The 19,288-nt window shown below is 41.4% G+C and overlaps 1 protein-coding gene across 1 annotated transcript; it reads left to right on the forward strand.

The window, feature by feature from the left end:
* Nucleotides 1-1,292: 1,292 nt before the first annotated feature.
* On the forward strand, nt 1,293-19,041 carry LOC309578894 (MARVEL domain-containing protein 3-like; the record flags this gene model as incomplete). Its single annotated transcript, XM_082291835.1, is given in 5 exon segments — nt 1,293-1,408; nt 4,785-4,938; nt 13,221-13,301; nt 13,303-13,342; nt 18,341-19,041. Coding segments are annotated over 5 exon segments (1,092 nt in total).
* Nucleotides 19,042-19,288: the final 247 nt, after the last annotated feature.

A 19,288-nucleotide genomic window follows, 5' to 3' on the forward strand; every position in this document is an offset into this window, starting at 1 on the left:
GCGGCCGCCGTACCCAGGCAGGAGAGGGCAGGGCCGCCCCGGCAGGCGGGAGGGAGGGCGGCCGGGCACAGGAGGGCGGTGCCGGCGGCTCCGGGAGCTGCTGCGGGGCGGGACGGAGCTCGGCGCTCCCTCAGGTGAGGGGCGGGGGGCCGCGGGCCCCGGGGCGCAGGGGAGCTGGCGGCGGGGGAAGCGAAGGTGCCCGGCGGGAGGTGCCCGGTGTGCGCCGGCTGTCGCGGGGCAGCGCCCACCCCAGGGCCTCCCCCGGGACGCCGAGGGGGTCTCGGTTCGCTGTGGTGGCGCTGCGGCGGCGGCACCGGCACCAGGAAGCTTTCCCTGCGGAATGGCTCCTGCCCTGAGCTGCTTTGGGGGGAAGGCGCTGTCTCTTTCCCTCCTAGATGTAAACAAATAAAAATTAATTTATTCCTTTGGATTATATTTTTATATGTTTATTTACTTTATAACACGCAAAGGAGATGGAGGAAGGTTATCAGGCCTTGATCAGTCCGAATTGAACCGACTGCAGGCACTTCTGCGAGGATGTTGAAGGGCTGTGGTGAAGGCAAATGAATCTAAAGATTGCTCAGGTGTTTGAAGTCTGTGTTTCCCTATTTTACAGGTTTGGGCTTGAAAAGATAAAACACTTTCAGCAAATAACAACCTGGTAATAATTAATACAGACTTACCAGGGTATAGCTTCACGCCAACTTATTTTCAGCCCAGGACAGCTTTGCCCGTACCTAATGTTTATGCAAATCACAGGCGACGTTTGGTACTGACTCTCTTTACACCCACGGGCGCCCTCCTTTTAGAAACTCCCAGGACAAAGGTCACAGCCTGCTCTTCCAGACTTCCCTGTGCCAGTGGCAGCTGTGTGCACACTCACGCAGTGCACTGGCACTTGCTGGGCTTAATACTTTACCTGAGACACAAGATTACAGAAGCAAAGATTCAGTTCTTGGTGGACACCATGCCTTGCCCTGGCAGCAAAGGCAGGAGAGTCAGAGCAGACCTAGTAAATAAGCTAAGTGCAATAAATGCCGAGTATAGAAACGTTGCATTTACTCGAGGAAAAGGTAAAGAAAAACTTCCTGCTTTAATGAAGTTACCTTGTAGTTTAAAGGGTTTTACTTCCTTCACTTCTTAAAGAAGTCTGTACTAATTTTGAATCAGCATGAAATGGAAGTGAGTGGTGGTCAATGAATAACTTTTAAGTGGAGCAATAAAATGAACTGGTTTTATTTCTCTGGCTCAGGAAGTTCCTTTAGAAGGAGAGAATACATCTAAGAAACAAGATGTCTCATGCTGGGAGTCGATACCAAGATAAGCAATACAGGCACCATGAGAACCATAGATCTGATAGATACAAGGAAGACAGAAGAGCAAGAAAACCATACCCATACAATGCAAGGTATGTCTTTATCTCCTAAGAGAAATATATCACGGCAAGTCTACAATGTTTCCCTTCTCTCTGCTTTTAACTAGGCTTATTTTACAATAGTAAAGAATGCTTTTACTCAGCCTTGAAAGCATGAGCCTACTGCATTTGGAACAGGGAGCTATTTTATACTCAGAAATTTAACCTTTTTTCTTTGTTTTGAGCTTGAGACAGGGCGGAAGGATAGGCTGTGTAACACAGGCAGAGATGTGTATTTTCTGGGATTATCTGAATCAAGTTGGGTCGTGAGTAGGTGAAGTGTGGCCATGAGTCTTACTACAGTTCCTGAAGACACTGGTGAGCAGGTGACAGCAAGCCGTGGCTTGCCAAATATGCATTGCTTAATTGAGAATGTTGCATGACTGAGACTAGCACAGGGACTTAATGAGCTCTCAGGATGCTCTAGTTCAGCTGTGAGCATGTTCCTATTGATGTGACATAGAATTACTTTCAGTAGTCGCTGTCAATAGATGAGTGCTTGTTGAAGTGTCTAAGGCTGTTGGCAGCACTTGACAGTGGGTCATCCCCTATCACCACAATGAGCAGATCAACTAATGGGTTTCCAGTGCCAAATAAACTCTTAGGATATTACACTTCTCCTTCCAGCCTGGCCAGGCTGCAGCACGCTAGATGTGAGCTTAGGCTCTTCTCCTTTTAGGTCATGCCAATGCATGGCTGCACTATAGGAGAGGGGTCTGTAGATCTAAACACCACTGGCAAATTTGCCATGGCAGTAGAGTGTTCATCTCTCCCATTTTGTCTCTAGGGACATGATTGTAGGGGAATTTAAGAATAAAGGCAAACAGGGAGAGGAGATAAATATAATGAAGATTATTGAAAAGCTGAAATATTGAAGTACTCCCTGATAATTTGCCTTTTAGCAAGGAAAACAGGATGAGAATAAAAGGAGCAGAGAAGAGCACTGTGTGGACTACAAGGAGTACTTATGGCTAAGTATAAAACACTTGGATAGCGGTAAAACTATTGTATTGTGAAAATAGCTAATGAATTTTTCTTCTGTCTCTCTTAAATTATGAAAAATTGAAGAGAAATGGGAACAAAGACGAGACTTAGAATCATCCCTGGAGGCTGAATGCCTGTCCTTAGCAAAAGCAGAGATTGGCAGGCAGCATAGTTAAATTATCTTGAACATATTAGAAGTGAGAGCAGCTAATGCCCGTAACACATTAATAGCACAGTGGAGAGAAAAAGAAAAACCGAAAAGGTTGGGGGTTTGATGTGGGCTTTTTTTTTCTTTCATGTATAGCATAATATAAGCAATGTGTGAAAGGCTAGCTATAAATTAAACCACCACTTTTTAATAAAGCACTACTCTGGATTTCTTGGTTTTGCTGTTAGTTTTATATGTTTGGACATGTACATCAAAGATTGATGGACAGACCGTAAAGGTTCACAGACATCCCTGTATCCACTGGGGATTAGAGGAAGGGAAGCTGCAGTTACAAATCTGTAACAGCCATGAAGATAATTCTTAGAGTCAAGTCAAGCATCTGGGGGCCATCAGACCCCACTAAAACAAATTGAAAAACTTTTCTGTCAGTTGTTTTGAAGGACTTTGGCTTAACCTAACAACATTTCGTCTGCTTGGTTCACATGGAGTTCTCATGGGTTTTGGTGAAAACTTTGGCTGATTGATCAGAAGACCACCAGGTCCTGTAATGAAATACATGGGAAGAGTTTTGTGGAAGCTGCAGTTTGGATGCCTAATACTTTCATCCCTGATAAACTAGACTTTCTAGCCCGGAGTATTTCTCTTTCCAAATGCATTTCTGTCTGAAACTCCTACAGCAACCTTCCTCCCACTGCTAAGGAGAATTACCTAGAATGGTAAAGTCCTCAAGGAAAACAGCAGCAAAGGTGGCCAGAATAGGCCATAGTGAGAAAAAAAAAAATCTGAAAAAAGGATCTTTTTTTCCTAATTGTACTCTGTTGCTGAACATTAGGGGGTTTTTTGTTTGATTTTTTGTTTTGTTTTGTTTTCTGGCAAGTAGCAGGAAACAATAGAAGCAGCTGCATCAGAAGTACCAAAGGGATTGCTTTCAAGTTACTGGAAGTCTTATAAATCACACAGCTTATTTAATTTATGTGACACAGCTGCACAGGATGCTTTGGTAGTTGCACAAGACACAGGACAGAGGTCAGAAAAATCAGAAATGTTTCAGCCAAATAGAGCTGTTGGCAACTAAACTCGGAGATGTTAGCATTGGTCTTGTTATTGAATGTCTTAATTAAAATGTAAAAACTACAAAGAACATGATTTAATGTGGATGAACGAGATAATATTGAGCCTGGAATTGGATGAAGATAAACCTTAGTGAAGTGCAGTGATAGTAGGAAACAAAACTACAGTTGAAAATGCTGATCTGTGGATAAGAAATTCAAGATAAAAACTGAATACAAAGAAGACTTTTAAAAATAATAATGCTGAATGAGACTTAAAATACCCTTTAACAACAAACTCATCCAGCTGTACCTTGAAAAAGGCAAGCTCCAATTCTCCTTCAAATGAGGGAGAAAATTTAGATTAGACCAAACACAAAAAAATTTGCAGCCAATGTTTCTTATAACTTGAGTGTTAGCTCAGTTTAAATAGAGAAAATTGCACTTTTCCTATAAAATAATATAAATTTCACCAACTTTTAAAATCATTAGGTTTCAGATAGGGAACTGTATGTCATTGCAGCAAACTGGACCATTTTGAAGTGTATCAGTGAGAGACTAATTGAAGACAGGAGAGATTGATTTTTGTGGGGGGGAGGGTTGATTTTAGAGTCTTCTTCAAATATCTTTAAGGACCTCAAAATATTTTAATAGGCCATTTTTTCCTAGTTTATAATCTTTATCTGTTTATTTTACTAGCTTTTATGCTTTTAAAAGGCATCTTTGTGGGAGACACTAGTTGGAAGTACAGACTTGACGAAACACCCATGAAATGGATGTGCTACTTCGCACATTTATTATGCCAAAATCTTGCTCATTTTTATTATCTGGCCTGCTATGGGCTAGCTAAAATTGTTTGGTTTTCATGAAAAAGCTGTTATTTCTTGTTTCTACCTCTTGCCAATAAGCTAAACAGTTCAGCCAGCCTACCCAGTGAGTACACTATTTTCCAAAATAAGGCCCATTGAGTGCAAATATTGTTGTGAACATGGATTTATGCAAGTTTTTGGGATATTTTCTTTCAAAACAGGCAAGCAAAAAAGGTCAGATGCCTGGGAAGCAAGCTAGTTGCTTCCACTAAGAGGAGCATCTGACAATTTCTCATGTTCTAATGTTCAGGAGAGACTATGACCTAATTAATAACCATCAGTCATTTACTCCATTGTAGAGCAACAGGAGACATCCGAGGTGGCCAGCACTCAAGGACTTCTACTGTTCGCTCAGATCCCTACTCTAAAACCTCGGGAGCAGCACAGCAGTATTTTGGCCCACCACCAGAGTTTTATCCTCCCAAGGAAAGCTTCTCAATGAAGTGTTCAAAGGTATGCACAACAAGAGGTATGTGAGACTCTTACTGCCTGCCATCCACCCCTCTTCTTCTGAGGACTTCCCTTGGATTTAGTTTCTGTGTTTAGGAGCACAACAAAGTTAAGCTAGAGGACTATTAAAACAAAAGAAAACAAATTAAAACAAACAAACAAAACAAGCTGCCAAGAACTGAGAGAATTATGCCATTTTAGACATCTAAAGGCAATATTTATACAGATATTTAGATACTTGAAAATACATCTCTGGATATGCATCCAGAGCACCAGAGTGGGTCATGTGTCTAATCAGCCAGTCTGTGCAACAAGAGTTAACCTTTTGGATTTAGAAATAAAATAGACATTTGCATCTGTGAGCAATTTAAAGATGGCTGTTGAAGGTTTGATGCTAGTTTATTTCCAACACATTCTTGAGACTTTTTATCAATTCTGGATTTACTCCAGTTATTGCTCATACATCTTTATAAAGCATGATTGTGGGAGACAAAACTGTTTTCTGGACATGAATTCAATAAAACAGTTTTGGAGAAATAACTTTGGTTTTTCATAGGTAGAAAGCAACTGCAACAAGGACAGAAAGGAGCCTTATTGTGGGAGGAAATCAGCCGTAGTAAATTCATTCCTATAAACTGAAAAAAAGAAGTAGTTAAAATATTCATTACCCCTTGAAAGTTTTCCCTCTTCCAGGTCAACGATCATTCTCACCTTGTCTGTAGGAAAGCCCCACTGCAGTCTGAGTTGAACTTGCAGCTAGGTGCAGTCTTTGGCTGATTTCTATAAATAGACTTCCAGTCTATTTCTTCTTTCTGCCCTCCAGTAGGGAAACAAATGAAGAGATTAGCTGTTGGAAGTAAATTAACACACATAATGTTAGATATTTCTCACTCCATGTAGGAATGTTAAGTAACACACTCAGTTTGCTCTTAATATTTCTCTGTATGTGAATATGTGAACAATTTTAAGAGTGAGATGAACTATTTTGTCTTACAAATGTGTTCTGTGTATTAGTATGCAGTTCGTTTTTCATCTTCAGATGTAACTGCAACCATTAGTAAAAGTTTAATGACATGGAGCCATACTGATATTTTATCCAGATAAAATTGTATCATCGGTTTCTTCTTCAACCATACTGAATTATTTTAACTTGTCTGAAAAGCTGCAGAAAACTCAATGCCCTATTTTATCAGAGCTTTAGAAAAATGAAGTGGCAAGTTAGTTTTCCGTTTCACTGGTGTTTAGACTTGTGGATAGCTTAATGTGAATTTCTGGGATTTTCTTTGCCTGCATTTGCTTTTCATTATTTCAGTGCATTAAACATCATTAAGATTTTTTAAATGTCCTAGTTTTGGATGCATCAGTTGACAATGATGATTTTACTCCCACCCCTCCCCCAGGTATTGCTCAGCATTTTCCAAAAATTTAATGTCTGATCTTGCAGGGGAGGAGGGAAAAGAGATCATGCAGAAAAGAAACCCTTTTATTAGCAACTTTATTTCAAAAAATGAAAATATATTGAAGGTTGATAAGATTATGAGAATGTTACTCACCTGTTTAATTTTTGGAAGTACCAAGATTTAGCAGACTTTACTAGAATTGTTTTGCAGAATTCTGTATTCCCTGCAGTCATGGTAGATGTTGTAAAAGAGCTACATGAATTGTTTACTAAGAAGTCAGTACATGGGAGCTGCAACACTTTAGAGCATGGAAAGTTCCTGTAAATACTTCTTAACCATCTCTTTCTTTTGCCAATGATTTATCAGCACTCTGGTGAAATTCCCCCTTCCCAATCACCATAATTTTAAAATAAACTAGACTTAAACAAGGCTGGGAAATCAAGTGATGAAACACCATCTTTTCCAAAGCAACAAAAGAAATGTGAACCTTGGTCTACGAAGTAGCTGAGCTTTGGTTTTTTTTTTCTTTTGCCTAGCACACCTAGGTTATGTTCTTTATGCATTTTGAGCAGTATAGCAAACTACAGAGGAATTCTGTACAACCAGAGCTCTGAAAAGTATTTGCTTCATGCAGGTAGTGCCCCCTTCATCCATGTTTTTTACCAGCTGTATCCCAAAAAACTAAAGCTAAATTTCAGAAATAAGTAGCTGGTTTTTTAGGGATCGTTTAAACAGCTTAGGACCTTAGGACACTTTAAAACCTCATTCTTCGTTATTCCCCGCTTCCTTCCCTAATCCCTAGCCCCTTTTTTTCCCCCCTACAACCACATTAGGACAATAAACCCAGCCCAAATATAATGGAAGAAACAACTGATACTGACCCCTTTTGCTGGTAGGAACATTTGATACCATCTAAGAAACTTCAAAACATTCTGCTCTTTTTTAATCCTTTTCATTTTGAAAACAGAAGGGGGAAAAAAGTCTCTTAAAACATTATATGAATGTACCTATTCAAAGCCATTCAGGTGGGATCACATGGATAGCAGTGCTGGATCATACAAGGCACCTCATCACTCTTCCTCCCAAACAATGGACTAAAGTACAAACTTAGGAGGACCATCAAAGTTTGGACCAGTAGAGAGTGAGCTGTCTTCTGGAATACACTCCAGACTTTGGATTGGTGGAATTTCCTGAATTGGAAGAGTGCACTCACATCTGTTGTGTTTAATACCTCTTTACAGACCTATCAAATTTGTTTAATTCTCTGCTGAATCCCTTTTTTGAATATTTGACTTTCACATTACATAAGGATAAGGAGTTCCAGAGTTCCTTTGTGCCACTTGAAGAACTACTGTTTTGTTCCTTAAAACGTTTTAAAGAAGGTGTTTCTGATTCTGATGGTATTCTAAATATCTAGTGATAATCTCATATATCCACCTTCTCCATGAGATTTATGGTTTTAGAGTGAAGTCTTCCCTTTTCCCCTGTGCCCCTATTGCTTCTTCACAGATTGAACAATAGCCAGTTCTGGTCAGTTTTCCAGTCTTATACCTTTTCCAGATCCATCACACCTTTTTGAGATGGGCCGACCAGAAATGCAGTAAAAATTCCAAATAAATTCCCAAAAGAATCAGACATCTGCATAAAGGCTCTGGTTCTGTAATCCTATTCTAATGCTTCCTAGCTTTTTGTGTAGTGTTTGACTATCAGTGAACACTTACCTGATGTCTTCAGAGAAAGCTACGTGAAATGGAAATGCTTTGTTAGACCCCATCTGTGTGCTCTGTCGATAGGGGGATGGGTGTTTGTGGGTGTCTCTGTACAACCGTGGAGGTTGCTTATTAAACACTGATTTCAATAATTTCACATTCAAGAGCTTGAGCTCTCAGCAGCCTACCAATTTTACTGTTGGCAAGCATGAAGAAATTTTTGTGATTATTATTGTTAAAGCAGACTTCACCATCTCATTTTTCAATCTTTTCAATTCATTAGTCTGTGCATCTACCATAGTATTTTGGTATGTATTTTTGAGCTGAACCTGTTTGGAACCTCCACTTACAGCTCTTTGGGCCATATTGCAGAGCAGACCCAGGGTGCACAAACTGTATTTTCTTTGGATAAAACCAAAGGAGAGGGTGCGCTGTAACTGCTAGCAGACACTCTGCCCTTTGGACCAAACTAGAGCCAAAATGAACTTCCCTCTCCCCAGAAAATGTCTATCCTGTAGCCCCTGTGTCTTCAGCTCCACCTGTTTGACTCTGCAGATCCCCTCCCACTGCACTGCCAAAATGGGCATGCTGGTGACAGGCAACACAAACCAGAGATTACTCCCTTAACTCTAGTTGCCTGAAAACTGGCTGTTTCCTTTTTATTATCCTTTAACCACTGCTAACCTGTGAGAGGATTGTTTATCTCACAGGATCTTGTGTCATTTAAAGGCACTACCTTTCTTCAGGTATCTGCTGGTTCTTTCAAGTGACTTCCCTATAACAAACTTTTGAGTATTCCCTGCTATGCTGTCTTTATGTCTAGTTTCTATATATTGGGTTATTTTCCACAGAAAAGCTACACTTGTGGGCCTGCAGATTACAGATCAAAAGGCAGTAGAAACACAGAAGTCTACAGTAGTGAAGGAGATTTAGGGAACAGCTTATAGACTGGTGTCAAACTACCTAGATGCACTATATAATTTATGGGAATTTGAAATAAACTGTTTGTGATAAAGACAAACCTTTCATTAACTAAGGAGCTGCTGCTTGCAATAGCCATTTCTTACAACTTACACCCAATATCTTACACATGCCATTTAAAGCAGCACGTTGAAAACAACAAGAATTTTTTGACGTGGGGATTCTTAGAGCTGAAATTCTGTCAGAAGGAAGCATTCAATTTGCTTTTCACAGTGCAGGTAAAATTTCTGTAGTTCTCTCTTCTGTGTAGAAAACCTAAATTAGTAATCATTTTGCCTTTCAAAGAACCCCCCTAGATATATTTGAAATATAACCGGATTCAGTGCTTTTGTTTGGCAGACGGAATGAGAAAAGTGTTCAAGGCTGGCTGCCATCCTTCACCTCAGTGAGAGGAAAATCCGAGTTGAACCCAAGTGTGAATTGCTGATTGTGAATTGGTCACAGATACTTGGTCACTTGACCTTAAAAACTTTCAGTTTTCTTTTCATTGTGTGTGTTGGTGTGAAAGAGGTGGAGCAATGCAATTCTAGGATGATGCCTCCTGTAGTTTGGCTTAAACAGCAATGGTAAACTAAGTTTCTCCCATCTGTGGTCAGTACATGACTCAGAAAATTGCCTGTGCTTTTGCCTTCTATAGGATTGTACTGTGCTGGTCATGATTCCTGAGCAAATAACTTTTTTTTTTTTTCCTAACTTCTCAACCCATTTGGTCTTTAAGGGAGACAACACTAAAAAGATTACAAAACAGTTTGTGGGGGAGCAAGTATAATTGAATCCCTGTTCTTTGCTGCTATGAATACAGCTTTGCGCCTTGAGTAGTGTCAGATTTCTTAAGCATATTGTAGGCACTTCCAAACAATCATGCCTTTAACCTACATTCTAACATCCACAATTGTTAAAACCTTCAGACCAATTTCCTCTCAGAAAAAGACAGCATTATGGTTTGTAGCAACATGACAAGTCTCCAATTTCAAGCATAGCCAGGAGGAAATATCAAACTGAATTTATTTGGAGGAGGAAATAGAATTAGGGAGTAACAATGACTTACTCCAGGATACATTCATGCACTAACAAGCCAGCATTAATTCAAATGTAAACATCTATAAGCTTTTGCTTTTACAAAAGCTTTTTTTTCCCCCTGTAGCTATGCATGCTGGGAAATATTCATAGACTAGAAAAAAATACTGAGATGAAAAGCCAGCCTAGACACAGGGTTCACACTAACAGAGACTAGCTTTGAGTTAAGCCATTGTTCTCAACCATAATACTGCTGTTGTTTCTTTGCTGTGTTACGTTGTGATACTGTTCCTCTTGGAGTCAGACATGGGAGCAGGAGGGGAAAAACGTTTTGTAGAGCACTTGTATCCCTTTCAGTGCTGCGGAGATGTCGGGGGAGAATAGTGGCATTGGACAAAAGTAAAAAATCTGCTGTAGCTTCAGGTATGCATGTTCAAAAACACTGAAGGATCATTAAATGTGCATAGTGCAGGTAACTCTGGGTGAAAGCAAACATTTGACAGGTACATTCAGCAGCACATTGCATCTTTTTGGCAATGCAGGACACCCACATTTCTGTGGGGGCACCCAACAGGATTAGAAACTGTTGTATTTTGTAGTCACCATCTTCACATTTTGCCCCCACAGTGTACCATGCTTAGCTCCTTTCAGTTGTGCTCAAAGCTGGTATACACTGTTCCTGTGGCAGTTAATTTCCATGTATTTCTGCCTAAGAAGGGAGCACTAGGGTCCCTTCTAGTCTAATTGCAATTAGATGGCTTCCCCTTCTATCTGTTACAAAGTATATTTTAAATACAGTGTGACTAACAGACTGAAATTGCCATTAAGTTTTTTAATCTTGTAATTGGAAAGACAGACAATATTAGTGGGAATTGGATGCAGCTGTGCAGATTAAAATAATCCCAGCTATTCAAAATGCTTAATTAAAGTAGCACAGTAACAAGATACAGCGGCAGAGCTGCAGGTAACCTTCCTTCCTGTTCTGATGTTAAAGTATTTCATTTGGAGCTCAGTCCCTATGCTGTGAAACACAAACAGCCTTGAGTAGTTGGCTCTATAAAAACATGCAGGGGAGCTACACCACTCACAGATGCCAAATCCTACCTTTAGCAAACTGTTGCCTTGCCAACACACGGGACTTCACTCTGCCCACGTTTTCATATGAAATTATTTTCATCGACCTTTTGGCATTGTGCTAACATGTACATGATTGTTTTTAGAGAAGGGAGAACTGCAACTGAGAAGACTCACTAAAGTTGGCAGGGAAAGATACTGGCAAAGTTGCTAGTAGCTGTTAGGTGTGTGTTAAACTCCAGTCCATGTTTCCCATACCGGGTAATCTTAGTTAGGTTTGCTCGCTGCCATTACAGAAGAAGAGTTACACCGTCTTCCCTGTAAGAGAACTAGGTTTGTCTTCCCCACATCTGACCCAAATTATGGGAACAAAAGAAAACTCTTCTCTTTAAAAAGTGGCTCTCAAAGCCAATTGATGCAGCAGACAGACTATTGAATGTAGCTCTATTTCTTGAGCAGGTGATCCTAGCTCTCTTAAAGGAGAAAAATCCACTCAGACAGGAATGTTGCTCACCAAGTGTGACAACCCACAATTGGTAAAGTGAATGAGAAGCTTGGGTTCACAGGTGCCTTCAACCTGACCCACCTTCAGCCAGACTATGATTACTTAAAGAGCAATAACACCCCAATCTTTGTACTTTCTAAAGGTGGCTTAGTTTCAGTTCAAACGGAGGGAGTGGTCATGGAAAGTTGGCATACGGAACAGGAGTGTTTCATTGTTTTCTGAACTCTTTTTAAAAAAATTCCTGCAAACTGGTTTCAATACCAAGACACTTGTTTACTACCTGAAAGAACTATTTGTACATTAAGAAAAAAATAATAAAATAGCCATTTCCTGAAATGCAGAATGCGAGGTGACCATACAGAGACCTACCAGTGCTACAAATAGAATACAGCCTTTTACAGTTGTTATATGTAAGCAGTACTGTCAAATACTAAAGTTTAATGCAAGATCTTTTGCTTCCCACCCTCTCCAAAATTAGGAAAGATGACTCATGCTCAATTAGCAGGAGAGAAATCAAGAACATTCTAGAAGTGATGCTTTAAAGAACTGCTGGGTACAAGTAAACCATAGCTGTTGTTCCCAGGCAAGGGCTGGGTTGTATTGAAACTGTGTCTTACAGTGGTGGGAAAATATGGGGATAGAGGATGATGCAGTAATTCTACAATTTAATTCCACCCTTTCCTGTGAAAATTGGACAGCACTGTTCAGAGGATGGGAGGGTATTAAGCAAAAAGAATAGAGCAGGTGGGATAGTTGTTCTTTAAGGGAAGAGGATACAGAGAAAAACAGGATAATACATTTGGATCTGACCACTCTGTGAACATAAGATTTCTCTGAGTCATTCAAACCAAGGCTGGTCATCCTTTGAGATTTCCTAACAGCGTGATTATCTTGACTAAAGAGAGACAACATATTAAAAGGTAATAGTAATGTTTTTTTTATAGAGCACATAAATCACTTAATTTTCCCAGTTTTAAACTACTTTTTTCAGTGATTTCCAGTAAGACGGATATCTCAAATGAGCATAAGTGTGTTGGGCACATCCGTGCAATTTAAATTCAGTTGGCTCTGAGTATGTGCATCCCTTGGGTCCTCTGAAAAGCCAAGATTTTGTTGGTGTTACATTGCCTAATTCTTGTGTTTTAGGGTTGGGTTGGTTTTTTTTCTGCCTTTGATTTTAGCATGACTTAGTGAAAGCTAAATCCCACCATTGGCTGAAGAACACAGAGACCTGTGAAAATAATAGTGGTGTGGGGGCTTGGGGGCATTCCTTTGTTTATGACAAAGCTGTGTATTGCCCTTACTCTGCATCAGTGAAGCTGGTTGAATTCTTGTTACTGGCTTCAGTAAGATCTTGCTTTCTACATAAAGCAAATAATACTGTTAGAAAGGTATTTTAATATCTTTGCATCCAGATTTTATATTTTTGATGTCTTGCAACTGTTGTCTTCATTTCTTTTCTCTTGTTCCGTTCTCCTATGTTTTGGTTCCTCCCCACTTCTGTCATATTCTGTCCCCTTCTAAAAGCAGAGCCAAATCCTGCTTTACTTTCACATTTTCTCCCTTCTCCTTATCTTTTTCCTCCTGCCATCAACTCAGTTTAGCAGAGAGGTGACCAAAGCTGCACTGAGCTGTGCCTTCAGTCTCTGGGGAGTGCCCAACCTGCACTGGCAAGAGACGTTCTGCATCTGAGATCCTTTTCAGGACTGACTGCTGCTTTTGTAAGTCACTCTGTATGGTCAAAATACTTGCCTGCTCCTTTGTGGGGGATAAAAAAATAAATAAAAAGAAATATTACCTCTGAAAAGAAGAAAGCTACCCAAACTGGGGGGAAGAAAGAACCAAATGACAACTTTCAGTGAAAATGGCTCAGAGAATGATTTTTCATGCATGTGTTGTAGCTTCTAACTCCTTGCTTCCCTTCTCCTGGAGCGACCCCTAATGGGATGTGACATGGGTGCCACTGACCTGTGTGTCACTAGCCGTGCCACCGGGGTCCAGGTGTCCAAGAGTGGCAGCCACGCACCCGCCGGGCTGCCCCTGGGTTCTGCTGGTCCCAGTGGTATGTGGTCTAAAAAGGAAGCAGAGGGAGAAGGCAAGGCAGAATGGAGGATGGTAGACATAGAATACCTTGGAAGTACACAGCAATGTTGACTGAAGAGGAGGGAATGACACCAAAAGAGACAGGAGGAGTCATCCATGTACATTCAGCAGAGGAAGAAGGTGACTCCTGTGCCAGACACAGTGGAGGGAGACACTCTGAAGGTCTTTTCCATTAGTCAGGCCCTCATGGGGTCAGGGGAGTTCAACAGAAAGAGCCAGAACTGTTTGTCCTGAAAATTCATTTATGGCAGCTGCAGAAACAAAGGAACAAACAAGAATTGACCATTTTACTTTATGTACACATGTATACACACACCACGACCCCCACACCTGAACATCGGGGCTGTCCTGCCACAGTGCCTGGATGAAAATTCCTCTTTACAGCTTCTGGCACATGAGACTTGAGTCCTCAGCTGAGTTACTGGGTACCACACATTCAGCCACAGTGTGTTTTTATGAGGCAAAGCACGCAGACTTAGCAGCTCACCTCACCTGAGAAGCAGAGTTTCTTGTCTTTCTCTGGTCCTGGCTGTTACTGCCCTTGTAAAACTCATGCCAACACGATTGCTCATATGTGCTGTGAATCACCTCAAGTTGCTAAAGTTGTAGAAATAAACTAGCAGCACACAAGAAAAAAGTTAGTTTCCTGCTATTTTAATTTATTTAAACAGCTCTTGGAAGGGCCTAACGTGAAGCTGGAGGAGGTAGGGGGAAAAAAGTAGTGACTGCCGAGCCAAGGGTGGGAGCTGTTAAAGTCAGCTGCCTGTGGGTCTGTACCCTTTACCAGCCCACCTGGCTGCTTTGCTGAATGGTCAAGGCCACCATTTGACAGAAGATAAAACCATTGTTCAGTGGGCTGATACTATGGAAATAGCCCAGCAAGGAAAAGAAAGGGAAAGAAAAAGTGAATAGTAGATAAACAGTATAAATTGGAAGGCTGCTGTTTGTTCTAGCAGGAAGCCTAGTCACAGCAGAAGACAACGGGATTCAAGCAAAATTAACAAGTATGAGACATTGAAGTTACTGTCCACTGCAGATTTAGATATTTTTTTATGGAATGAATGAAACAATTCTGTGGAAAGCTCTGGCAACACCCACTGTTTTCTAGATTGCGGCCATTCTCCTCACCTTCAGTGCTGAAAAGCAGTGCAGGAAAGAAGCATGGGAAAAGAAATAGCAATCCAGGATCCCTGACAGGAGTCCTGTAACTTGTTCAGTAAGGAGAGGGTTAGTTCCCAAAGCCAGCTGTTTACTGTGCTGATATTAATACAGATACAAAAGTGCTGATTTTAATGCAAATGAGTAACATTTTAGATAAATCCAAAGATGTTGAACCTGAGAAAGGAAAAAAATAACCAAACCAATCGAATTTTGAGCTGTTCAGACCTCCTGCCATTTTACACTTAAATCTTGCAATGCATTCATTGTTGCATGGGATTACAGAATTACTGTAGAAATAAGAAACTTGCCCATAGGAAGACCTTTTGGCAGTCTGGTTTCTGCAGGTATAACTCCAAGATGACATGGCTAACTGGCCTGTGAGAGCAGAAATGGCAGCGCAGATTCGGAAGTGCAGCTTGTAACTCAATCCTTTCTGCCAGCAGCACACTGCTTGACACAGGTCACCACTGGGATGTGTGTGAGCATACCTTGGCAGAGCTAAGATTCAAAACTTAACTGTCCTTTTATTCCTTACTTCTCAAATCTCTCTGTCCTGTTTATACTAGTAGGATTTGGTATTGGCTTCTATCTATCACAGATTAAGGTTGCACGAGGCTTTTGGGGTTCCTGGATCAGAACATACTGTAGGGCTTAATATTTCCATCAAAGCCCTGATGATTATACAGGGTCTTAGGCATTTCCACTAATTGTCTGCTACGTTCGTAAACCCAGCTGGCAGTCATCATAGACCTGTAATTCATTCTACATACTGCTTTTCACTTTAGAATTGTCTTTAATGCAGGAGGCTTTGTTATTGCACTTTCTTTAACAAAAAAAAAATCGTTAATGCAAATGATAAAAGTGACTGGTGGAGTAGCTGCTGATGAACCTCTCTCCATTGTTTAGTCACTCTAATCAATTCTACAAGCAGGCATGTGTTACAACTGTGCAGGTACATACAAAACCTGTCCAACCTGAATGCCCTGTCTAAGGGAATTTTTCAGGCATGTCTTTAAAGCATCTACAGCTGCAGTTAAAAATACAGTAGACCTGCACTGATCACATTTGTCATCCCATTGTCAATCAGCTCAGCAAAGTTAAGGGGTGGCATACAGAATGTGTGTGAACACACAGAAAGTTTTGGAACAGCATCATTGAGGATTGGGGTTAGTTATAAATGTGGGGAGGTTAGCAGCAGGTAGTGACTACTTTGACAACAGAAAATTGCCTTTTCTAAAGCTCAGCAAGGTAATGAAGAGGAAATGTTGATGCTCTGCAGGTCAGAGGGCCTCAGTACACATAGATGAAAAGGAAATTCTGAAGTCAGCAGCTGACTGATCATGAATTCCCAACTACTAAGTTGCCAAACATACGTACAATTTATGTTTCCCTTAATCAAATGGTCCTTCCTCCATGTAGACTTGTAAGAACTGTTTCCTGGTGGAGCATCTATTAAATCAATAATCAGCCTCTAAAAAGGGAAGTGCCCTTCTGCATCCAACACAGTCCAAGGGCTCTGAGGATCTAAGTTGATTCCCTGTATTTGGAAGGTATAATGTACAACTCAACTGAGCAGACAAAAAAAAAATCTGATTGAGTTCCAATTAATGTTCTGCACAGCTACTATTCTTTCAAAATACTATGAACAGTCCTAGTAAAGTGATGACTCTTTACCTATTAAAAATGATGAGTCTTTTGGCTGCATGGTTTGAATTTGGTACAAGGAGTTCCAAATCCTAACTTCGGGGCCATAATTTAAATTTCTCTTTATGTTAACTCCACAAATATCTCCTTTGAAATATTTGAGGCCTCCTGAGCAGATTTGCTAACTAGCATGGTTATTGCCCCACTTAACAGAAATGGTTGTGCAGAAGGGTCAAAGAAAAGGTACACTGTCATACAGAAATCAGCATCACCTCTGAAGAACACATACACAGAAGTGCTCACTTGGTTCCTCTTGAACAAGGGGAACAATTTTGTCTGCTGTAACACTACCTTCCTGTGCAGAGCAAGTGGCAGCAGGAAAGGACTCATTACCTTAGCCCTTTGTGGAGGAAGTAAGAAGGGGCAGAATGGGAATATCGGATAATCCTTCATTGTGGCTGTCACTGGCTTTCTTTGGTTAGAAGCATCTGGCAGCACAAGAGAGGAATTTGTTTAACTCCCTTGCGTTCCTGCTTCAGCCCTTCCTTTTCAAGCCCGCACAGCCTTGACAACAACTGAGCCATTGCTCAAGAGGGAAATGCCGTGTGGATCAGTGCTAGCAGCATGAAATGAAAGTCTACGTGCAAACCACAGATCCCGCCCCACTTTAAAGACAAATATAGGACCACTGTGTCAAGCATCTTACATTCTTGGCTGTCAGACAGCAATGGAATAATAAGATTCACAATTCTGTAATTAACTTCAGAACTTTGGAGCAACACGCCTGACACGCTAAGGGTTTTCATTTCTCCGGTAGGCAACTCTAGCTGTGCTACGACATCCATCATGTTTACTAATCTTAGTCTGACCCCTAGTGAGCTGTCACAGAATAATCAGATTTATCAAACATGAGGCACTTTCCTGAGAGGCAGCTACCACAAAAATAAGTAATTACTCCCCTTTGTGGTTCTGGGTTTTGTTTGTATTTTTGCCCTTAAAAATACTTGGTTGCTATTACTAGTAGACTAACATAAGAAAAAGTGGAGAGTCAGCTCAGAAGTTGTAAGGCTTTCTTCTGAAGGTCAGGGTGTGAAAGAGCACATATGACCAAATCCAGTATCTAGTTCACTTAATTTATCTCTGCATATAAGGTGGGTTTTGCGTCCTTCCACGCCTTCTTCTTTTTTGTTTTTTGTTTGTTTGTTTTGTGCAATCAGAAACTGCTTCTTCAGAGTTATGAAGAGATTTTTGTCTCTGAAGGAGATGAAGTGCAAGTTGCATCTGGCTAGATACTAAGTTTAAATTAACAAATACTTCCACAAAAAAAGAAGAAAGGTGTAAGTTAAAGCAGTAAACACGTTTTGAAGGAGCTAAATAACTTGCACGATTTTTCAAGCCATTAGAAGCTTCTAGGTTTTTGTCAGCTTCAACCTCAGCATTTTGTTCGTACTGGATATTTCTTGCTCAGTGTGTTTATGCCAAGTAGTTACAGGCCAAAATACAATCACTGTGCGCTTGCCTTGGCAGTAACACAAGCACAGTAAAATTTTTATGGATTTTTTTTCACTGCATGAAGATCCATCTATCAAGCACACTGACAAATTAAAAAAAGTAATTTGCCCAACCTCCAAAATGTACTCACGAGAGTTCACGCTTCTCTTTTTTTTTTCCAAGCACTTTTCTGTAGCTGTAGCCAAGAGGAGTATCTCAGTATTTGTACTCTTTGTCTATGGTTTTGGTGTACTTCTGTCACCCACAATTTGCACAAGATGTGGCTTTGACACCTATTCCCATGTTTCTGCTTCTTCCAGGCATTTTGAAGTTTGTGGAAATCATGGTTAACCTCCTGGTGCTGATTTGTGTGGCTGCTTCCCAAGCCTCCGTTGCAGGCTTCACATCCCTTGGAGGCTTTGGATCCTTTAACCTGAATTCGGCCTACAGTCCCTTTGAGGGCACGGAGCTGCAAGAGGTGAGGGAGCTGGACATGCAGTTCACTCAGATGAGAGCCCCTTGCGTGTATGGTGGAGTGGCCTTCACCTTAACAATGGCCGCGCTCACCCTCGTCTTCCTCGTCGTGGGGGCAAAACCCATCCAGCAGCTCCGGACAGGGCTGCTGGCAGGCGAATGTGCCTTCAGCCTGCTGGCTGGCATGGCCTACCTAGCAGCCGTGGGGCTCTACCTGCACTTTGTCAGGCAGGTGAACGCCACCGAGGTGTGCAGGAGGCGGGAGCGGCTCTACGCGCGCCGTGGCTACACCTCCATGAGCTGCGCTGTGCAGGGCGGCGACGCGGCCGTCGGCCTGTTCGGTGTCGTCGCTTCCTGCCTGTACTTTGCCAGCTTTGTGGTCTGCATCTTTGCTATCCGCACCGTCCGGGCCTTCCAGCGCCATGCAGCCAAGGCTCAGCACAGCCCCAAGGGCAGCATTAGGGGCAGAGACGTCAGAAACCACCACACCGTGCACAAGACCTCTGAAAGCTCCCACAACATCCAGGCTCTCGCCACGTTAGTGTGAGGTCAGCTCTGGGACTGAGAGGAGAACTGAGGCTTCAGCAAAGGATGGACACTGGCAAACAGGCGACCAGCCCACAGTGTGTTTTCCTACAAGGTGCTGAAGTGTGTATTGAATCACCAGTTATAACTATGCTGCTACAATGTGACCTAATAAAATCGACATTGAGTGACTGTATTAACAAAGTTTTTTGCACTGGTCTCTCAGGCTGGACTCCTGCATTTAAAATGCATTTGATTGTAATGTGTTC

Source organism: Coloeus monedula (assembly GCF_965178545.1).
Source record: "Coloeus monedula genome assembly, chromosome: 1".
Classification (NCBI taxonomy): domain Eukaryota; kingdom Metazoa; phylum Chordata; class Aves; order Passeriformes; family Corvidae; genus Coloeus; species Coloeus monedula.